Below are 19,722 nucleotides of genomic sequence, written 5' to 3'. Positions count from 1 at the left end.
TTCTAAGCGCTGGGGTAGACACAAGAGAATCAGGTTGTCCCACATGAGACTCACAGTTAATCCCCATTTTACAGATGAGGGAACTGAGGCACAGAGAAGTGAAGTGACTTGCCCACAGTCACACAGCTGACGAGTGGCAGAGCCGGCATTCGAACCCATGACCTCTGACTCCCAAGCCCAGACTCTTTCCACTGAGCCACGCTGCTTATTGTGTTGAATTCTCCCAAGCGGTTAATACAGTGCTCTGCAAGAGTAAGCGTAATTAAGCATAATTAATTAAGAGTAAGCGCTTAATTAATACAGCAACTACAACTACAGAGGTCGTGGGTTCTACTTCCGGCTCCGCCACTTGTCTGCTGTGTGACCTTGGGCAAGTCACTTAACTTCTCGGTGCCTCAGTTACCTCATCTGTAAAAATGGGAATTTAAAAATGTGCGCCCCACGTGGGACAATGATGACCCTGTATCTACCCCAGTGCTTAGAACAGTGCTCTGCACATAGTAAGCACTTAAATACCACACTTAATATTATTATTATAATAATTGTGGTATTTAAGCGCTTAACATGGGGCAGGCACTGTACCGATCCCTGGGATAGAAACAGAGTAATGAGGTTGGACACGGTCCCTGTCCCACATGGGGCTCCCTGTCTTCATCCCCATTTTCCAGATGTGGGACCTGAGGCCCAGAGAAGTGAAGCGACTTGCCCAAGGTCACACAGCAGACAGGCGGCAGAGCCGGGAACCGCGATCGATCGGCGGAGTCGAGGCTAGAGCCTGCCTTTCTCCCGAATCCTTAGCGGTCATCTTCAAAAAGAGTCGAGTTTCTTCTTTCGGAGCCACAGCGTATCTCTCAAAACGAATCGTGCTTTAAAAAACAACAACAAAAAATCCAAAAAAAATCCCCCCAAAAACCCCTCTCGTTCTGTAAGGGAAGTGCTGAGCCAGGCTTTCCAAAAGCAGACCCAGCAAATTCCGAAATGGATTCCATCTGTGTTGACATTGGCTGGACGTTCCCCCACCCCGCCCCCCACCCGGATATTCAGCTGGGCCACAAAAGGGGCGGGGGGGGGGGGGGGGCTAATTCAGACAAGCAACATTTGTGTTTGGTTTTCCTCGTCTGTCCCCCTTCCGCACCCTTCTCTCCCTCAGCTCCCCGATCCCCGGCCCCGATGTCTCCGCCAGGCCCGCTAGGCCCGAAACCAGCGTTTTCGCTCTCCGGGGGGGCCAGGCGTGCCACGGGAAGAGCTAAATGGCACATAATCAGGACGTTTCCTAGACGGATTCGATTTGATAACCCGGAGATTGTTTCCGAAGGAAGCAGTTTCAGTTTTTGGCATTTTCTAGCCACAGCTAGAAGAGACGTCTGATGCTTTTCGTTAGAGCCTCGGGGAAGCCACTGAAAACTTGGGAAGCAGCATGGCCTAGAGGAGGGAGCCCGGGCCTCGGAGTCAGTTGGACCTGGGTTCCCGTCCCGGCTCTGCCGCTTGTCTGCTGTGTGACCTTGGGCAAGTCACTTTGCTGCCCTGGGCCTCAGTTTCCTCATCTGGAAAATGGGGATTTAGACCCCACGTGGGCTGATTTGCTTGTATCCACTCCAGCGCTTAGAACAGTGCCTGGCACGTAAGCATTTAGCAAATACCACAAGTATTATCTCTATACTCTAAACTCACTGTGGGCAGGGAATGTGTCTGTTTATTGTTATACTGTCCTTTCCCTAGTACAGTGCCTTGCATGTAGTAAGCGCTCAATAAATACAATTGACTGAATGAATGAACGATTATCATCGTGTCCTTGCCCTTGGTATAGATCTAAAATTATTGTTATTTTTTTAATGTGGCTGTTCAGAGGGCTGCATTTTTCCAGGTTAAGACTCACTCAAAACACCAACGAACAGCAAAGCAGTGGTCAATCAAGCAATCAGTCGTATTTATTGAGCACGTACTATGTGCAGAACACTGCTCTAAGCGCTTGGGTGGGTGCAATATAGCAGACTTTTGCTATTGAGAAGCATCATGGATTAGTGGATAGAGCACGAGCTTGGGGGTCAGAAAGACCTGATTCTAATCCCGCCTCTGCTACTTGTCTATTGTGTGAGACCTTGGGCAAGTCACTTCACTTCTGCCGGCCTCAGTCGCCTCATCTGTAAAATGGGGATTAAGAGTGTGAGCAGGGATTGGGTCCAACCTGATTCACTTGTATCTACCCCAGGGCTTGGCACATAATAAGCACTTAACAAGTACCATTATCATTATAATTGATTTAAGTGCATAGAAGGGTGCCTTGCTCCCACTAAGTGCCCATTCATTCAATAGTATTTATTGAGCGCTTACTATGTGCAGAGCACTGTACTGAGCTCTTGGAAGAGGACAGCAGAACAGTAAAGGGACATATTCCCTGCCCACAAGGAGCTTACAGTCTAGAGGTGGAGACAGATATCAGTATTAATAAATTACAGGTATGTACCCAAGTGCTTTCTTTATTAAGCTCTTCCTTTGTTTGGAACACTGTACTAAGTTCCTCCACTGCCCGGCTCATCTTCCTGCAGAAACGCTCTGGGCCTGTCACTCCCCTTCTTAAAAACCTCCAGTGGTTGCCTGTCAACCTCCGCACAAAACAAAAACTTCTCACTCTAGGCTTCAAGGCTCTACATCACCTTGCCCCTTCCTACCTCTCCTCCCTTCTCTCTGCTCTCTCTACCCCCCCCTTCACCTCTCCACAGCTAAACCCTCTTCTCCCCCCTTTCCCTCTGCTCCTCCCCCTCTCCCGTCCCACCCCCCCATCACTGTACTCGTCCGCTCGACTGTCTATATCTTCATCCCCCTATTTATTTTGTTTAATGAGATGTACATCACCCTGATTCTATTTATTTGCTATTGTTTTAATGAGCTGTTCTTCCCCTCGACTCTGTTTATTGCCATCGTTCTTGTCTGTCCGTCTCCCCCGATTAGACCGTGAGCCCGTCAGAGGGCCGGGACTGTTTCTATCTGTTGCCGATTTGTCCATTCCAAGCGCTTAGTACAGTGCTGTGCACATAGTAAGTGCTCAATAGATACTATTGAATGAATGAATGCCACCCCAGAGTGGATAGAAATAGAGACTCCCGTCCCACAAGGAGCTTACTACTACTCGTATTACTACTATCACTGGTATTAATAATGCTGATATTATTAATGATTGTGGTATCGTTAAGCACTTTACTATGTTTCCGGCATTGTATTAAGCCCTGGGGTAGATAGAAGCTAATATGGGTGGGCACAGTCCCTGTCCCACGTGGGGCTCACAGCCCCAATCCCCCTTTTCCAGATGATGGAACTGAGGCCCAGAGAAGTGAAGTGACTTGCCCAGGGTCACACAGCAGATAAGGGGCGGAGCCGGGATTAAAACGCAGAGATCCTTCTGACTCCCAGGCCCGGGCTCTAACCGCCAGACCACACTCTCTTCCTTTTCTACAAGCCATGCCCACAGATAGATGGTTGAGCCCGTCGTGGGCAGGGATTGTCTCTCTTTATTGCTCAATTGTACTTCCCAAGCACATAGTACAGTGCTCTGCACACAGTAAGCGCTTCATAAATACAGCTGAATGAATGAATATATTATATCTATATCTACAGTCCCGTTTCCTGTCTCCTGCCCACCTTCTATATTTCACGTGCAGTCTAATGCGAGAAAGATTCAGGCCACATTTGTGCCAAGCAGATGCCCCGAACTAAGCTGTGACACATGTGAGAAGCGGCATGACCCGATGGCAATGGGAGTCAATTGCTTAGTACAGTCCTCTGTACAAAGAGCTCATTGAATACCATCTACCCCAGGACCGTGGGTTTGTTTTTGTGTCTTTCTGCTGCAACTTTATAGTGTTTAACTGAGCAAAATAAATAAGTGCCACGGGATTCCTCTACGGATAGATAGGAGATTGTAGGAATTCGTATTAAAAACGTTGGTATCGTCAGACCAATCCAGCCCACTGAACCAAGGATTTGTGTCACGGGGTTTTGTTTTTTTGGACCACGGACTTCTTCGAGAACACAACTTCACGAATGGAGTAGAACTTGTTGGGTTAAAGTGGATTCTTCTCCAAGATTCTGCCTTATATAACCTGTATCTACAAAGGGCATGACTAATGTTTGATCCCAATTCAGGCCCCAAGGCAGAGGCCAGCAGCAGAGATCTGTGGCTGACAGACTGTGAGGTTGAGGTTCATTTCGTTTTTCTTTTGGTTTTGTTTTTTTAAATGGTATTTGTGAAGCGCTTACTATGTGCCGGCCACTGTACTAAGCGCTGGAGTACATATAAGCTATTGAGGTTGGACACAGTCCATGTCCCACATGGGGCTCACAGTCTTAGTTCCCGTTTTACAGATGAGGTGACTGAGGCCCAGAGATGTGAAGTGACGTGCCCAGGGTCACCCGGCAGACAAGTGGTGGAGCCGGATTAGAACCCACGACCTTCCGACTCCCAGGCCCGGGCTGTAGCCACTGGCCTATACTGCGTCCGGGCTGGGAATGTATCCACCTCTAGACTGTAATTCATTAATGTATCCACTAATTCTCTTATATTTTCTTTTTTCTCTTATATTGTCTTATAATATATTCTCTTATATTAGGGAAGCAGCGTGGCTCAGTGGAAAGAGTCTGGGCTTGGGAGTCAGAGGTCATGGGTTCGACTCCCGGCCCTACCACTTGTCAGCTGTGTGACTGTGGGCAAGTCACTTCACTTCTCTGTGCCTCAGTTCCCTCATCTGTAAAATGGGGATTAACTGTGAGCCTCATGTGGGACGACCTGATGACCCTGTATCTCCCCCAGCCCTTAGAACATTGCTCTGCACATAGTAAGCGCTTAACGAAAACCAACATTAATTCATTCAATAGTATTTATTGAGCACTTACTATGTGCAGAGCACTGCATTCATTCAATAGAATTTATTGAGCGCTTACTATGTGCAGAGCACTGTACTAAGCTCTTAGAGTGAACAAGTCGGCAACAGATAGAGACAGTCCCTGCCGTTTGACGGGCTCACGGTCTAATCGGGGGAGACGGACAGACACTGTACTAAGCGCTTGGAATGTACAAATCGGTAACGGATAGAGACAGTTCCTGCCCTTTGACGGGCTTACAGTCTATTACATTGTGCTCTCCGGAGAACTTAGTTCAGTCAGTCGTATTTACTGAGCACTTACTATGTGCAGAGCACTGGACTAAAAGTTTGGAAAGTACAGTTCAGCAATAGAGACAATCCCTGCCCACACCGGGCTTACAGTCTAGAAGGAGGGAGACAGACATCAAAACAAGTAAACAGCACGGTACTAATTGCTTGGGAGAGTCTAGTATAACATTGCAGCAGACACATTCCCTGCCCACAACGAGCTTACGGTCGAGAGGGGGAAACAGACGTTAAATAAATAAAATTCCAGATATAGACATCGGGACAAAGGGGCTGGGAGAGGGGATAAAAAAAGGAAGCGAATCAGGGCGACGCAGAAGGGAGTGGGAGAAGAGCAAAGGGGGGCTTAGGGAAGGCCTCTTGGAGGAGGTGGGCCTTCAGTGATGTTTTGAAGGGGGGAAAGAGTAATTGCCAGATATGAAGAGAGAGGGCGTTCCAGATAAGAGGAACTCCACACATTAATTGATTCATTCAGTCATTTATTGAGCGCTCAATATTGTATTGATCTCCTCTTCTCCCTCTTCTCCCTCTACTCCCTCTACCGCCCCCGCTTCACCTCTCCGCAGCTTAACCCTCTTCTCTCCCCATCTCCCTCCACTCCTCCCCCTCTCCCTTCCCCTCCCCTCAGCACTGCACTCGTCTGCTCAACTGTATATATCTTCATCACCCTATTTATTTTGTTAATGAAATGTACATCGCCTCGATTCTATTCAGTCGCCATCGTTTTTACGAGATATTCTTCCCCTCGACTCTATTTATCGCCATCGTTCTCGTCCGTCCGTCTCCCCCGATCAGACCGTGAGCCCGTCAAACGGCGGGGACCGTCTCTATCTGTTGCCGACTTGTTCATTCCAAGCGCTTAGTCCAGTGCTCTGCACATAGTAAGCGCTCAATAAATACTATTGAATGAATGAATGAAAACAAAGAGTCAGGCATCATTACCATCAAAATAGATAAATAGAATCATAGATAAATTCCATTGATTGACTTGTTTTGCTTTTATGGTATTTGTCAAACGCTTACTATGTGCCAGGCACTGTACGAAGCGCTGGGGTAGATCCAAGCTCATCAAATTGGCCCTAGTCCCTGGCCCACCCTGGCCTCACAACCTTAATCCGCATTTTACAGATGAGGGAACTGAGGCCCAGAGAAGTGAAGTGACTTGCCCGTGGTCACACAGCAGACAAGCGACGGAGCTGGGATTAGGTGGTTGTGATGCCCCACGTGCCAAGACTGTGAGGGACTGACGGGGAATGTGATTGTTTATTGTTGTATCGTACTCTGGGTCGTGGGTTCTAAACCCGACCCTGCCACTTGTCGGCTGTGTGACTCTGTATGACTGTGGGCAAGTCACTTCACTTCTCTGTGCCTCAGTTCCCTCATCTGTAAAATGAGGATTAAGACCGTGAGCCTCACGTGGGACGACCTGATTACCCTGTATCTCCCCCAGCGCTTAGAACAGCGCTCTGCACATAGTAAGCGCTTAACAAATACCAACATTATTATTATTTGGGCAAGTCACCTGGCTTCTCCGGGCCTCAGTTCCCGCATCTGTGAAATGGAGATGGAGACCGTGAGCCCCACGGAGGACAACCTGATGACCTTGTATCTAGAGTCATGCTTGGCACATAGTAAGCGCTTAAGAAGGACCATCATTTTTATTATCCCAAGCGTTTAGTACAGTGCTCCACACACAGTATGCGCTCAATCGATAGGATTGCCGGAGTGACTGATTGCTGGGTTTCTGGGTTTGTCCTGCAGCCTCCGGACAGCGGACCTCCCCCGCTGCCGGCCTCGTCGCTCCCGGAAGGCTACTACGAGGAGGCCGTGCCGCTGAGTCCCGGAAGAGCCCCCGAATACATCACATCGAGTGAGTTTGCGGCCCACCTCTCTCACACCCGCAGGCGCCCTCACCACCCGCTAATGATCAAAATAATAATAATAATAATGATGATGGTATTCGTTAAGCGCTTACTATGTGTCAAGCACTGTTCTAAGCGCTGGGGTAGATAGAGAAGCAGCGTTGGCTCGGTGGAAAGAGCCCGGGCTTGGGAGGCAGAGGTCGTGGTTTCTAATCCCGGCTCCGCCACTTGTCAGCTGTGTGACTCGGGGCAAGTCGCTTCACTTCTCTGGGCCTCAGTTCCCTCATCTGGGAAATGGAGATTAAGATTGTGAGCCCCATGTGGGACAATCTGATCACCTTGTCTCTCCCCCGAGCCCCGGGCCCCAGCATTTAGAACAGTGCTTGGGACATAGTAAGAGCTTAACAAATACCACCATCATCATTATATTATTCTTAACTAATCAGGTCGGACACAATCCCTGTCCCACGTGGAGCTCGCAGTCTTCATCCCCATTTGACAGATAATACTAATAATGGTATTTGTTAAGCGCTATGTGCCAGGCACTGTTCTAAGTGCTGGAGTCGATACGGGGTTATCAGGTTGGACACAACCCTCATCCCACATAATAATAATGATAATAATAATGGTATCTGTGAAGTGCTGACTATGTGCCGGGCACTGTTCTAAGCACTGTTATAGTTGCGAGGTAATCAGGTTGGACACAGGTCCCTGTTCCACATAAAAATCATGATGATAATGATGGTATTTGTTAAGCGCTTACTCTGTGGCAGGCACTGTTCTAAGCGCTGGGGTGGATACAGGGTAATCGGGTTGGACACAGTCCCTGTCCCACATGGGGCTCACGGTCTTATTCCCCATTTTACAGATGAAGGAACTGAGGCCCAGAGAAGGAAGGTGATCTGCCCAAAGTCACACACGAGACAAGTGGCGGAGCTGGGATTACAAGTGGCGGATCCCACGGGGCTCATAGTCTTAACCCCCACTTTACAGATGAGATAACTGAGGCCCAGAGAAGTGAAGTGACTTGCCCAAGGTCACACGGCAGACAAGTGGCGGGGCCGGGATTGGAACCCATGACCTTCTGTCTCCACGGTCCGTGCTCTGTCCACCATGTAGTGCTGCCTCTCTGTAGGAGATAGATGAGATCTACATGAAAGATGATATCTGAGGCCCAGAGAAGTGAAATGACTTGCTCAGGGTCACACAGCTGACATGTGGCAGCACTGGGGTGAGAATCCAGGTCGTTCTGACTCCCAGAGCCGGCCTCCATTCATTCATTCAGTCGTATTTATTGAGCGCTCACTGTGTGCAGAGCACTGTACTGTGCGCTTGGAATGTACAGTCTGGCAACAGAAGCTTTTCACGCTGCCCGTCCATCCGAGCCCAGCCGCGAGAACCAGTCACGGGAAAATCCGGAGCCGTCCCCATATTTCGCTCAGTTTAGAGCCCTCTTTTTTTTTTGACTGTATTTTTTCAGAGATGATGATTTGCCAGACCTGGTACTAAGGGCTGGGGTAGGTAAAAGATAATCAGGTTGGACACAGTCTATGTCCCACGTGGTGCTTACAGTTTAATCCCGGTATTATTCATTCGTTCAGGTGGATTTATTGAGCACTTAATTCATTCAGTCATATTTATTGAGCACTTACTGTGTGCAGAGCACTGTACTAAGTGCTTAGGAGAGTATGATACAATGATAGACGATAGACCGATATATTCCCTGCGCCCACAACAAGTTTACAGTCTAGAGCGCGAATTTAGAGTCTAGAGGGCAAGTTTACAGTCTAGAGGTAACTGAGATGCAGAGATGTAAAGGGACTTATCCCAGGTCGCTTCAGGCAGACGAGTGGCGGAGCCGGGATTTGAACCCAGCTCCTTCTGACTCCCAGTCCCTTGCTGTATGTCCCACATGGTGCTTACGGTCTTAATCCCGGTATTATTCATTCATTGGATTGATTCAATTCATTGGATTCATTGAGCAGTCAGTTCATTCAATCGCATTCATTGAGCGCTTACTGTGTGCAGAGCACTGTACTAAGCACTTGGGAGAGCAAAGTACAAAAACAAACCGACACATTCCCTGCTCACAATAAGCTTACGGTCTAGAGGTAACTGAGGCTCAGAGATGTAAAGGGACTTGCCCAAGCTCACTTCAGCTACCCCCCCTCCACTCAGTGCTTAGAACAGTGCTTCACACATAGTAAGCGATTAACCAATGCCATTATTATTATTATTATTACCTACCTCCAGCTAAGGGTGGCTTCCTTGAATAGAGTGACGAGAGCCCGTTTCAGTTGGGTGGAAGACGATGGGCGATTGGGCTGAGGCGGCGGAAGATCACTATGGAGTCACGCCCGCCCCAAACCCGCAGATACTTGGGAAACTCTCAGGCCCGCGCTCTTTCCACTAGGCTACACTCCTTTGCTGGGCCTCAGTTTCCTCATCCACAAAATGGCCATTCAGTAGACGTTCTCCCTCCTACCTAGACTGTGAGCCCCCGGGGAACTTAAATATAGCCCAGTACTTAACAAATAATAATGTTGGTATTTGTTAAGCGCTTACTATGTGCAGAGCACTGTTCTAAGCTCTGGGGGAGATACAGGGTCATCAGGTTGTCCCACGTGGGGCTCACAGTGAATCCCCATTTTCCAGATGAGGGAACTGAGGCCCAGAGAAGTGAAGTGACCTGCCCACAGTCACACAGCTGACAGGTGGCAGAGCTGGGAGTCGAACCCATGACGTCTGACTCCTAAGCCCAGGCTCTTTCCACTGAGCCACGCTGCTTCCCCGTGGTATTAATACTATCAATATTGATATTATTATCATTATTAAGCACTTACTATGTGCCAAGCACTTTCTAAGCTCTGGGGTAGATACAAGGTAATCAGGTTGTCCCACATGGGGCTCACAGGTCTTAGTGCCCATTTTACAGATGAGTTCACTGAGGCACAGAGAAGTTATAATAATAATCATGGTATTTGTTAAGTGCTTACTATGTGCCAAGGACTGTTCTGAGCACTGGGGGAGATACGGGGTAATCAAGTTGTCCCACGTGGGGCTCATACTTTTAATCCCCATTTTACAGATGAGGTAACTGAGGCACAGAGAAATGAAGCGACTTGACCAAGGTCACACAGCAACAAGTGACGGAGCCGGGATTAGAGCCCAAGTCCTCTGACTCCCACGTTCTAGCTCTTTCCACTAAACCAGGCTGCTTCTCTAATAATAATGATAATGGTATCTTTTAAGCGCTTACTATGTGCCAAGCACTGATCTAGGCGCTGGGATAGATATATGGTAATCAGGTTAATAATAATAATATTGGTTTTTTTGTTAAGCACTTACTATGTGCTGAGCATTGTTCTAAGCACTGGGGTAGATACAAGGTCATCAGATTGTCCCACATGAGGTTCACACAGTCCTTATCCCCATTTTACAGATGAGGTCACTGAGGCACCGAGAAGTGAAGTGACTTGCCCAAAGTCACACAGCTGACAGGTGGCAGAGCCAGGATTAGAACCCATGACCTCTGACTCCCAAGCCTGGGCTCTTTCCACTGAGCCACGCTGCTTCTCTAGCCCCTGCTTTCATTCATTCAAAAGTATTTATTGAGCACTTACTATGTGCAGAGCACTGTACTAAGCGCTTGGAATGAACAAATCGGCAACAGATAGAGACGGTCCCTGCCCTTCGACGGGCTTACGGTCTAATCGGGGGAGACGGGCAGACGAGAACGATGGCGATAAATAGAGTCGAGGGGAAGAACGTCTCATTAAAACAATAGCAAATAAATAGAATCAGGGTGATGTATATATATGCTTGGCACATAGTAAATGCCAGGAGAAGCAGGATGGCCAAGTGGATAGAGTACAGACCTGGGAATTAGAGAAGCAGTGTGGCTCAGTGGAAAGAGCCCGGGCTTGAGAGTCAGAGGTCATGGGTTCGAATTCCGGCTCTGCCACTTGTCAGCTGTGTGACTGTAGGCAAGTCACTTAACTTCTCTGTGCCTCAGTTCCCTCTTCTGTAAAATGGGGATTAAGATTGTGAGTCTCACGTGCGACAACCCGATGACCCTGTATCTCCCCCAGCGCTTAGAACAATGCTCGGCACACAGTAAGCGCTTAACAAATACTAACATTATTATTATCATTATTATTATTAATTAGAAGGACCTGGATTCTAATCCCGGCTCCTCCACTTGTCTGCTCGGTGACTTTAGGCAAGTCACCTCACTTCTCTGTGCCTCAGCTCCCTCATCCATAAAATGGTGATTAAGATTGTGAGCCCCATGTGAGACATGGACTGTGTCCCACCTGATTAGCTCATGTCAACCCCAGTGGTTAGAACACTGCTTGGCACATAGTAAGTGCTTAACAAGTACCATAATCATGATAATAATAATAATAATAATAATGTTGGTATTTGTTAAACTCTTACTATGTGCAGAGCACTGTTCTACATGCTGGGGAAGGTACAGGGTAATCAGGTTGTCCCATGTGAGGCTCACAGTCTTCATCCCCATTTTACAGATGAGGGAGCTGAGGCACAGAGAAGTTAAGTGATTTGCCCACAGTCACACAGCTGAAAAGCGGCAAAGCTGGGATTTGAACCCTTGACCTCTGACTCCCAAGCCCGGGCTCTTTCCACTGAGCCACGTGATGATAGTAATAGTAGTAATTATTATCAATCACTATCATGGTATTGTTAAGCACTTACTATCATCATAATCATGATGATAATGATAGTAATTATTATTAATGATCAACTAGCAATTATTGTTATTGCCATCATTCATTCCGTTGTATTTATTGAGCGCTGACTGCATGCAGAGCACTGTACTAAGCGCTTGGAAAGTACAGTTCGGCAACGGATAGAGACAACCCCTACCCAACAACGGGCTCGCCATCGACGGAGACCCCTGAGTACCGGGGACCGTGTTATCTTCAGTCGGAGGTATTTACTGAGCGCTTATTGTGCGGAGAGCACTGTACTGAGCGCTTGGGAAAGTTTAATATAAGAGAGATGGCAGAAACGTTCCCCGCCCATCATGAGCCTTCTGTCTAGTCTAGTCTTTCTAGTTGAGAAGCAGCGTGGCTCAGTGGAAAGAGCCCGGGCTTGGGAGTCAGAGATCATGGGTTCAAATTCCGGCTCTGCCACTTGTCAGCTGTGTGACTGTGGGCAAGTCACTTCACTTCTCTGGGCCTCAGTGACCTCATCTGTAAAATGGGGATGAAGACTGTGAGCCTCACGTGGGAGAACCTGATTATCCTGTAAATCTACCCCAGCGCTTAGTGCTCTGCACGTAGTAAATGCTTAACAAATACCAACATTATCATTATTATTATTATTATTATTATTATTATTATTATTATTAGTCCTCCATTCCATTCTGTCCCGGTGGCCTTACAGTGTTTGGTACATGGGCAACACACCGAACGAACGCACCACTGAATGGAAAAAAGAATGAACAGGGCGATCCTAACGGTCAGCGACATCTATTTCCTAAAGGAAAACCCATCTTGAGCTGGAGGAGGATTTTTCTTCAGGCAGTGGCGTTGGACAACCGGATCAACGAATCAGGAGCTCTGTTTAATTCAATTAAAACAATCGTCTTTTGGGGCTTAATTACCTTCATTACTCCACTGGGAGACTGAAAATGATTTGTTCCTGCCTTGTGTCCCGTCTTTCAGTAAACCAGCGTGAAATCGGGTGAAGAAATAGAATGGTAAGGCGGATGATCTTTCTGCACTGTGAGCTTGTGGGGGGCAGGGAACCCGTCTGCTGACTCTTTCGTTCTCTCCCAAGCGCTTCCTACAGTGCTCTGCACACAGTGAGCGACCGTGGCTCAGCGGAAAGAGCACGGGCTTTGGAGTCAGAGGTCACGGGTTCGAATCCCGGCTCGGCCACTTGTCAGCTGTGTGACTTTGGGCAAGTCACTTCACTTCTCGGTGCCTCAGTTACCTCATCTGTAAAATGGGGATGAAGACCGTGAGCCCCACGTGGGACAACCTGATTCCCCTGTGTCTACCCCAGCGCTTAGAACAGTGCTCGGCACATAGTAAGCGCTTAACAAATACCAACATTATTAGTGAGCGCTCAGTCAATGCCGCCGATAGATGATTGGCAATTTAGAGAATAACTCCGGGGTGTTTTCGTTTCTGAATTCTCCACCTGCGGCCAATCGTTTCTGTCATCCAGGGTATCAATCAGAGGTACTTAATAATAATATAATTATGGTATTTGTTAAGCACGTACTGTGTGCCAAGCACTGATCTGAGCACTGGGGGGATACAAGCTAATCGGGTTGTCCCTCGTGGGGCTCACAGTCTTAATCCCCATTTTACAGAGGCACGGAGAAGTGAAGCGGCTTCCCCCAGATCACCCAGCAAACAGGTGGCGGAGCCGGGATTAGAATCCACAGCTTCGGACTCCCAAATCTGTGCTCTTTCCACTAAGCCATGCTTATTGAGCAGTTACTTTGTGCAGAGCACTGTGCTGAGCACTTGGGAGAGTACAATATAACAGCATCATTAGACACATTCCAATCAATCAATCTGTGGCAGAAACAGCGTGGCTCAGTGGAAAGAGCCCGGACTTAGTAGTCGGAGGTCATGGGTTCTAATCCCTGCTCCGCCGCCTGTCAGCTGTGTGACTTTGGGCAAGTCACTTGCTGCTCGGTGCCTCAGTTACCTCATCTGTTAAATGGGGATTAAGACTGTGAGCCTCACGTGGGACAATCTGATTATCCTGTATCTCCCCCAGCGCTTAGAACAGTGTTCGGGACATAGTAAGCGCTTAACAAATACCAGCATTATTATTATTATTATCTTTTGGGCCCTAGTGCAACATGCTAAGTGCTTGGGAGAGTACAGTACAAGAGAATTAGCAGATGTGTTCCCTGCCCATAACAAGCTGACGGTCTAGAGGGGGAAAGAGACATTAATATGAATAAAGAAGACATAATATATCATTTAAAGATATGAACATGGTGGGGGCCATATATCAGATGTCCCAGAGTCACAGGTGGAAGTGCGTAGATGACGCAGAAAGGGAGAGGAGAGCGGAAGGCCTCTTGGAGGAGATGTCACCTTAGTAATGCTTTGAAAGTTGGAGTGGTGGTCAGGTGTAGAATAATTATGGTATTTGTTAAGTGCTTACTATGTGCGAAGCCATATTGTCAAGCAAAAACTCCTCACCATTGGCTTTAAAGCCGTCCATCCCCTCGCCCCGTCCTACCTCACCTCGCTACTCTCCTCCATCGCAGCCGGCACACTCCGCTCCTCTGCCGCCGCTCACCTCCTCCCTCGGCCTCCTTCTCACCCGTCCCGCCGTCGACCCCCGGGCCACGTCCTCCCGCGGTCCCGGAACGCCCTCCCTCCTCACCTCGGCCAAACTGACTCTCTTCCCCTCTTCAAAGCCCTCCTGAGAGCTCACCTCCTCCAGGAGGCCTTCCCAGACTGAGCCCCCCCTTTCCCTCTGCACCTCCTCCCCTCGCCATCGCCCCGACTCCCTCCCTCGGCTCCAACCCCTTCCTCACCCCACAGCACTGTGCATATATGTACATATTTATTATTCTATTCATTTTATTAATGATGTGTATATATCAATTCTATTTATATTTATGCTATTGAGGCCTGTCTGTTTTATTTTGTTGCCTGTCTCCCCCCTCCTAGATTGTGAGGCAGTCATTGGCTTTGGATTGTCTCTGTATGTTGCCGAATTGTACTTTCCAAGCACTTATTATAGTGCTGTGCACACAGTAAGCGCTCAAAAAATACCATTGAAAGAATAAATTAATTAATTAAGCGCTAAGGTGTATGTGGAGGCTGGGGGCAGGGAGGAGTTCTAGGCTAAGGGGAAGATGAGGAGAAGGGGTCGGACGGGAGATAGACGAGACCGGGCCCGTGAGGAAGCTGATGCTAGAGGAGCAGAGTGGGCTAGCCGGGCTGGAGGAGGAGATCAGTGAGACGAGGTAATAATAATCATAATCGTGGTATTTCTTAAGCACTCGGTATGTGCCAGACACTCTGCTAAGCACTAGGGTGGACACAAGCAGATGGGATACAAGGAAAGGGACGCAGTCCCTGTCCCACATGAGGCTCACGGTCTCAATTCCCATATTACAGATGAGGGAACTGAGGCGCAGAGAAGTTAAGTGACTCGCCCAAGGTCACGCATCAGACAAGTGACGAACCTGGGATTAGAACCCGTGCCCTTCTGACTCCCAGACCCGGGCTCTTTCCGCTATGCCGTGCTGCTTAGGAGCGGGTGAGCTGATTGCGGGATTTAAAGCCAATGGTGAGCAATTTCTGTAAGAGTAAAGACCTACTTCTGTTCCCTGCCCAAAGCGAGTTTACAGTCTAGAGAGGAAGACAGACATTAGTATAAATACCTAATTAATAATGTCTAATTTGTAGATTTGGCATATATTTGATAGAGCACAGGCCTGGGAGTCAAAAGGACATGGGATCTAATCCCGGCCTTGCCTCCAGTCTGCCATGTGACCGTGGGCAAATCACTTCACTTCTCTGGGCCTCAGTTACGTCATGTGGAAGATGGGGGTTAAGACTGTGAGTCCAATGGGAGACAGGGATTGTGCCCAACCCCATTTGCCTGTATCCCCCCCACAGCGATTAGTACAGTGCCTGGCAAATAGTAAGTACTTAACATATGCCACATTTACTATTATTATTATTATTATTACTAGAGGATGAAAACATGGAAGGTAGCCAACAGGAAGCTTGGAAATCAGGACACCTTCCTTTGAATCCCATCCCTCTTCTCTCCTGCTGGGGGATTTGGACAAGCCACTTGACCTCTCTGGGCCTCAACCTCCTAATCTCTAAAATGGGGATGAGATCCATCGTGAGCCTCTTGTGTGACGGCAGCCGTGTCCAATCTAAGAGGCTTTCATTTTATTCGGTTGTATTTACTGAACACCTACCGTGTGTGGAACACTGTACTAAGTGCTTGGAAGAGCACAATACAACAATAAACAGAAACATTCCCTGCCCCAAACAAACTTACAGTTCAGACGGAGGGAGGCGGACATCAATAGAAATAAGTAAATGGCAGATACGGACATAAGTGGTGTGGGGCCGGGAGAGGGGAAGAGCGAAGGGAGCAAGTCAGGGCGATGCAGAAGGGAGTGGGAGATGAGGAAAGGAGGGGATAAGTCAGGGAAGGCTTCTTGGAGGAGGTGGGCTTTCAGTAAGGCTTCGAAGCAGGGGAGAGTCATTGTCAGATATGATTTGTCCTCATGGGAAACGGCCTCTGTCAAACCCGAGTGTCTTCTATCTACCCGAGCTCTTAGTACACTGTTTGACACCTAGTAACTACCATAACTATTATCCCAGTGATTCTTGTAGTAATTTCTGGGAATCTAAATATTTGCCGGAGCCAATTTTCACTTCTATTTTTGTAGTGACGGAAAATGATTCTTTTTTTTAATTCTCCCATGAGATCATCGGTACCATTTCCCAAACCCTTATTTGGTGTGACAACCACAAACCCTATCCAACCCTGGGGGTTGTGCTCTAAATCGATTCCCGGGAGCATAAAAAGAAAAATTCGTGGAGAAAAATGGTCATTCCTTGACTAGTAAATCAAAGAGATGGAATTGTTATTACAGCTCCACATCGTGAGCACTTCACATCAGTAGGGGCAGAACCCATGACTTAGTGAACAATGAAGAATAGAGGCTTTTCAAAAAATTTTTAAGCGATGAAAAAGCGATTGTATTAAGAAAATAGTACTGGAAATGTTATCCTTTAGAGTGTAGAGAATTCCGTGTGGGCAGGGAAAGTGTCTGCCAACTCTGTTGTAATGGACTCTCCCAAGAGTATATTACAGTGCTCTGCACACAGTAAGCGCTCAATAAATACCCTCGTCGGATTGACGTAAGATAATCAGGTTGAACACAGTCCCTGTCCCATGTGGGGCTCCCGGTCTAAGTAGGAAGGAGGTGGATTTAACCTCCAAGTCCTCCCAGCGTTGTCCAAACCCGTTTGCTATGCAACTAGTTCTCTCATTCAGTAGTATTTATTGAGCGCTTACTATGTGCAGAGCACTGTACGGATCGGCAACAAGCAATCAGTAGGATTTACTGGGTGCTTTCTGTGTACAGAGCAGTGTACTAAGTGTTTGGGAAAGTACAATACAATAATCGATCACCTTGTCCCCGTCTTCCTTATCTCTCCTGTTAAAATCCAGCCCGCACACTTGGTCCCTCTAATGCCAACTTACTCACTGTTCCTCCATCTCGTCCATCTCACCACCGACCTCTCGTCCACGTCCTGCCTCTGGCCTGGAACACCCTCCCTCTCCGTATCCGACAGAAAATGATTCTTCCCCCTCTTCAGAGCCTTGGCTTGGATTTGCTCCCTTTATTCACCCTTCCCTTAGCCCCCCCGGCACTTATAAATATATATATATATATATATATAGATACAAGAATGTATACATATATAATATATACAATATATAATGTATAATATATACATTAATATATGCATATATTGTGTATATGTGCACACAAATGTAATTAAATAATTATAATAATTATAATAATTATAATTATTAAATGCCGAGTCATTTCCGATTCATACCGATATGTACTTGTGTACATATCTGTAATTTATTGGTTGATCGTAGCGTCCATCTCCCCCTCTAGCCTGAAAGCTCACTGTGAGCAGAGAACTTGTGTACCAATTCTGTTATACCTGACTCTCCCAAGGGCTTAGTACAGTGCTCTGTACATCCTAAGCACTGGATGAATACGATTGACTGATTGATGGATCGATCGTTGCGACGGAGTTGGTGGATCTGATCCATGTCCATAATGAGCTCACAGTGTTCAGCACCCAAGAAAAGATTACAGTGCTTGGTACATAGTAAGCGCTTAACAAATACCATCGATATTATCATTAATTTTCAACAATGGTACATATTCAAAGCTTAAATCACTTTAGTTGAGCACTTACTGTGTGCAGAGGAGTGTGGCTCAGTGGAAGGAGACCGGGCTTGGGAGTCAGAGGTCATGGGTTCTAATCCCAGCTCCGCCGCCTGCCAGCTGTGTGACTTTGGGCAAGTCACTTAACCTCTCGGTGCCTCAGTTACCTCATCTGTAAAATGGGGATAAACTGTGAGCCTCACGTGGGACGACCTGATTACCCTATATCAACCCCAGCGCTTGGAACAGTGCTCTGCACATAGTAAGCGCTTAACAAATACCAACATTATTATTAATCCCAGCTCCGTCACTTCTCTGCTGGGTGACCTTGGACATGTCACTTCACCTCTTTGGGCCTCATTTACCTCATCTGTAAAACTGGAATGGGACAGTGATTCCCCTCCCACCCCCCGCCCCGCACTGGGACTGGGACTCTGTCCAACCTGATTTGTATGTTTCCACCCCAGTGCTTAGTACAGGCCTGACACGTAGTAAACGCTTAACAAATACCATCATTATTATTATCATCATCATTTCCTGCCTTGATTTCTGCATCTGCCTCCTTGCTGACCTCCCTGACTCCTATCTCTCCTCATTCCGTTCAACACTTCACCCTGTTCCCTGGATCATTTTTCTAAGAAACAGTTCCATCAATCTTTCAGTCAATCCGTTGTATTTATTGAGCGCTTACTTTGCGTGGAGCACTGTACTAAGCTTTTGGGAGAGTACAGCATAGCTAGGGTAGACACGTTCCCAATGATCTTATAAAGGAAATCACAGTAAGACCGCAACGTTACTTGAACGGCTGCTGCCCTCCTGGCGTACAGAATGTCAATTTTCACTAAATTAAATAATCACTGAGTATTTTTAAGAAATAAAAGTCAAGATCCCGGCTCTGCCACTTGTCACTGTGTGACTGTGGGCAAGTCACTTCACTTCTCTGTGCCTCAGTTCCCTCATCTGTAAAATGGGGATTAACTGTGAGCCTCACGTGGGACAACCTGATTCCCCTGTATCTCCCCCCAGCGCTTAGAAGAGTGCTCGGCACATAGTAAGCGCTTAACAGAGAACATCATTATTATTATATCCAAGTAGTTAGTCCAGCAGATGATCTGACTCAAGCAGTCAGGCTGCAGGAATCCAGCGTAGTTTGAGATCGGGTTGAGATCAGATAACCCTTTTCTGCTTTAGATAAATGGAGGAGCTAATCACCATAGCCGGAGTCCTCCTCCAGTTTTCCCTATTTAGCAGTTGTTTAATACATTGGCATTTCCTTTCTCAAAAATGAAATTTTGTTTAGTCAAAATGAGACCCAGCGAAGAATCTCAGCCCCGATGTCTGGTTGTTGGTTTGTTGTTTTTTTTTAAAGAAGCTTGTGTAGGAGTTTCTCAATCTGCTTTCATTGGCAGAGGTTGAAGAGGCATCACTTTGATTAATTATAGGGTTTTAATCTTTTAAAATTGACTCCTGGGGGTTTTGGTACTTGTATGTCTTGTAAGTGCAGTCACAGGAGTTCAATAAACATAAAATCCTCAGGAGCCGGTTTGACCTCGCCCATGCACTCTCTGATGTTTACTTCACTGGGGGCTCTAGCTTTCATTATTCATTTTCATTTCTTCTGTGGCTGTATTGACCAGGTTGTTCTAATCAGGGAAGAATTGTGGGGAATTTTCAAAGCCAATGTCCAAGGGACCCTCAAAGGGCAAGTTGGAGAACTGCTAAGAGGCTTAGGGAGCTGCTAAGT

General features: G+C 47.3%; 1 protein-coding gene across 1 annotated transcript in view; it reads left to right on the top strand.

Annotated features, from left to right (window-relative positions):
- The window catches only part of AFAP1 (actin filament associated protein 1), a 165,169-nt gene that overhangs the window by 73,584 nt on the left and 71,863 nt on the right, over nt 1-19,722 (top strand). Inside the window, exon 5 of the mRNA XM_029064139.2 lies at nt 6,924-7,032. Coding sequence (XP_028919972.1) covers nt 6,924-7,032 — 109 coding nt within the window. The remainder of the gene's footprint in view (nt 1-6,923; nt 7,033-19,722) is intronic.

Source organism: Ornithorhynchus anatinus, chromosome 4 (assembly GCF_004115215.2).
Source record: "Ornithorhynchus anatinus isolate Pmale09 chromosome 4, mOrnAna1.pri.v4, whole genome shotgun sequence".
Lineage (NCBI taxonomy): Eukaryota > Metazoa > Chordata > Mammalia > Monotremata > Ornithorhynchidae > Ornithorhynchus > Ornithorhynchus anatinus.
Note: the sequence above shows the minus strand (reverse complement) of the source record. Positions and strands in the feature narration are given on the sequence as shown.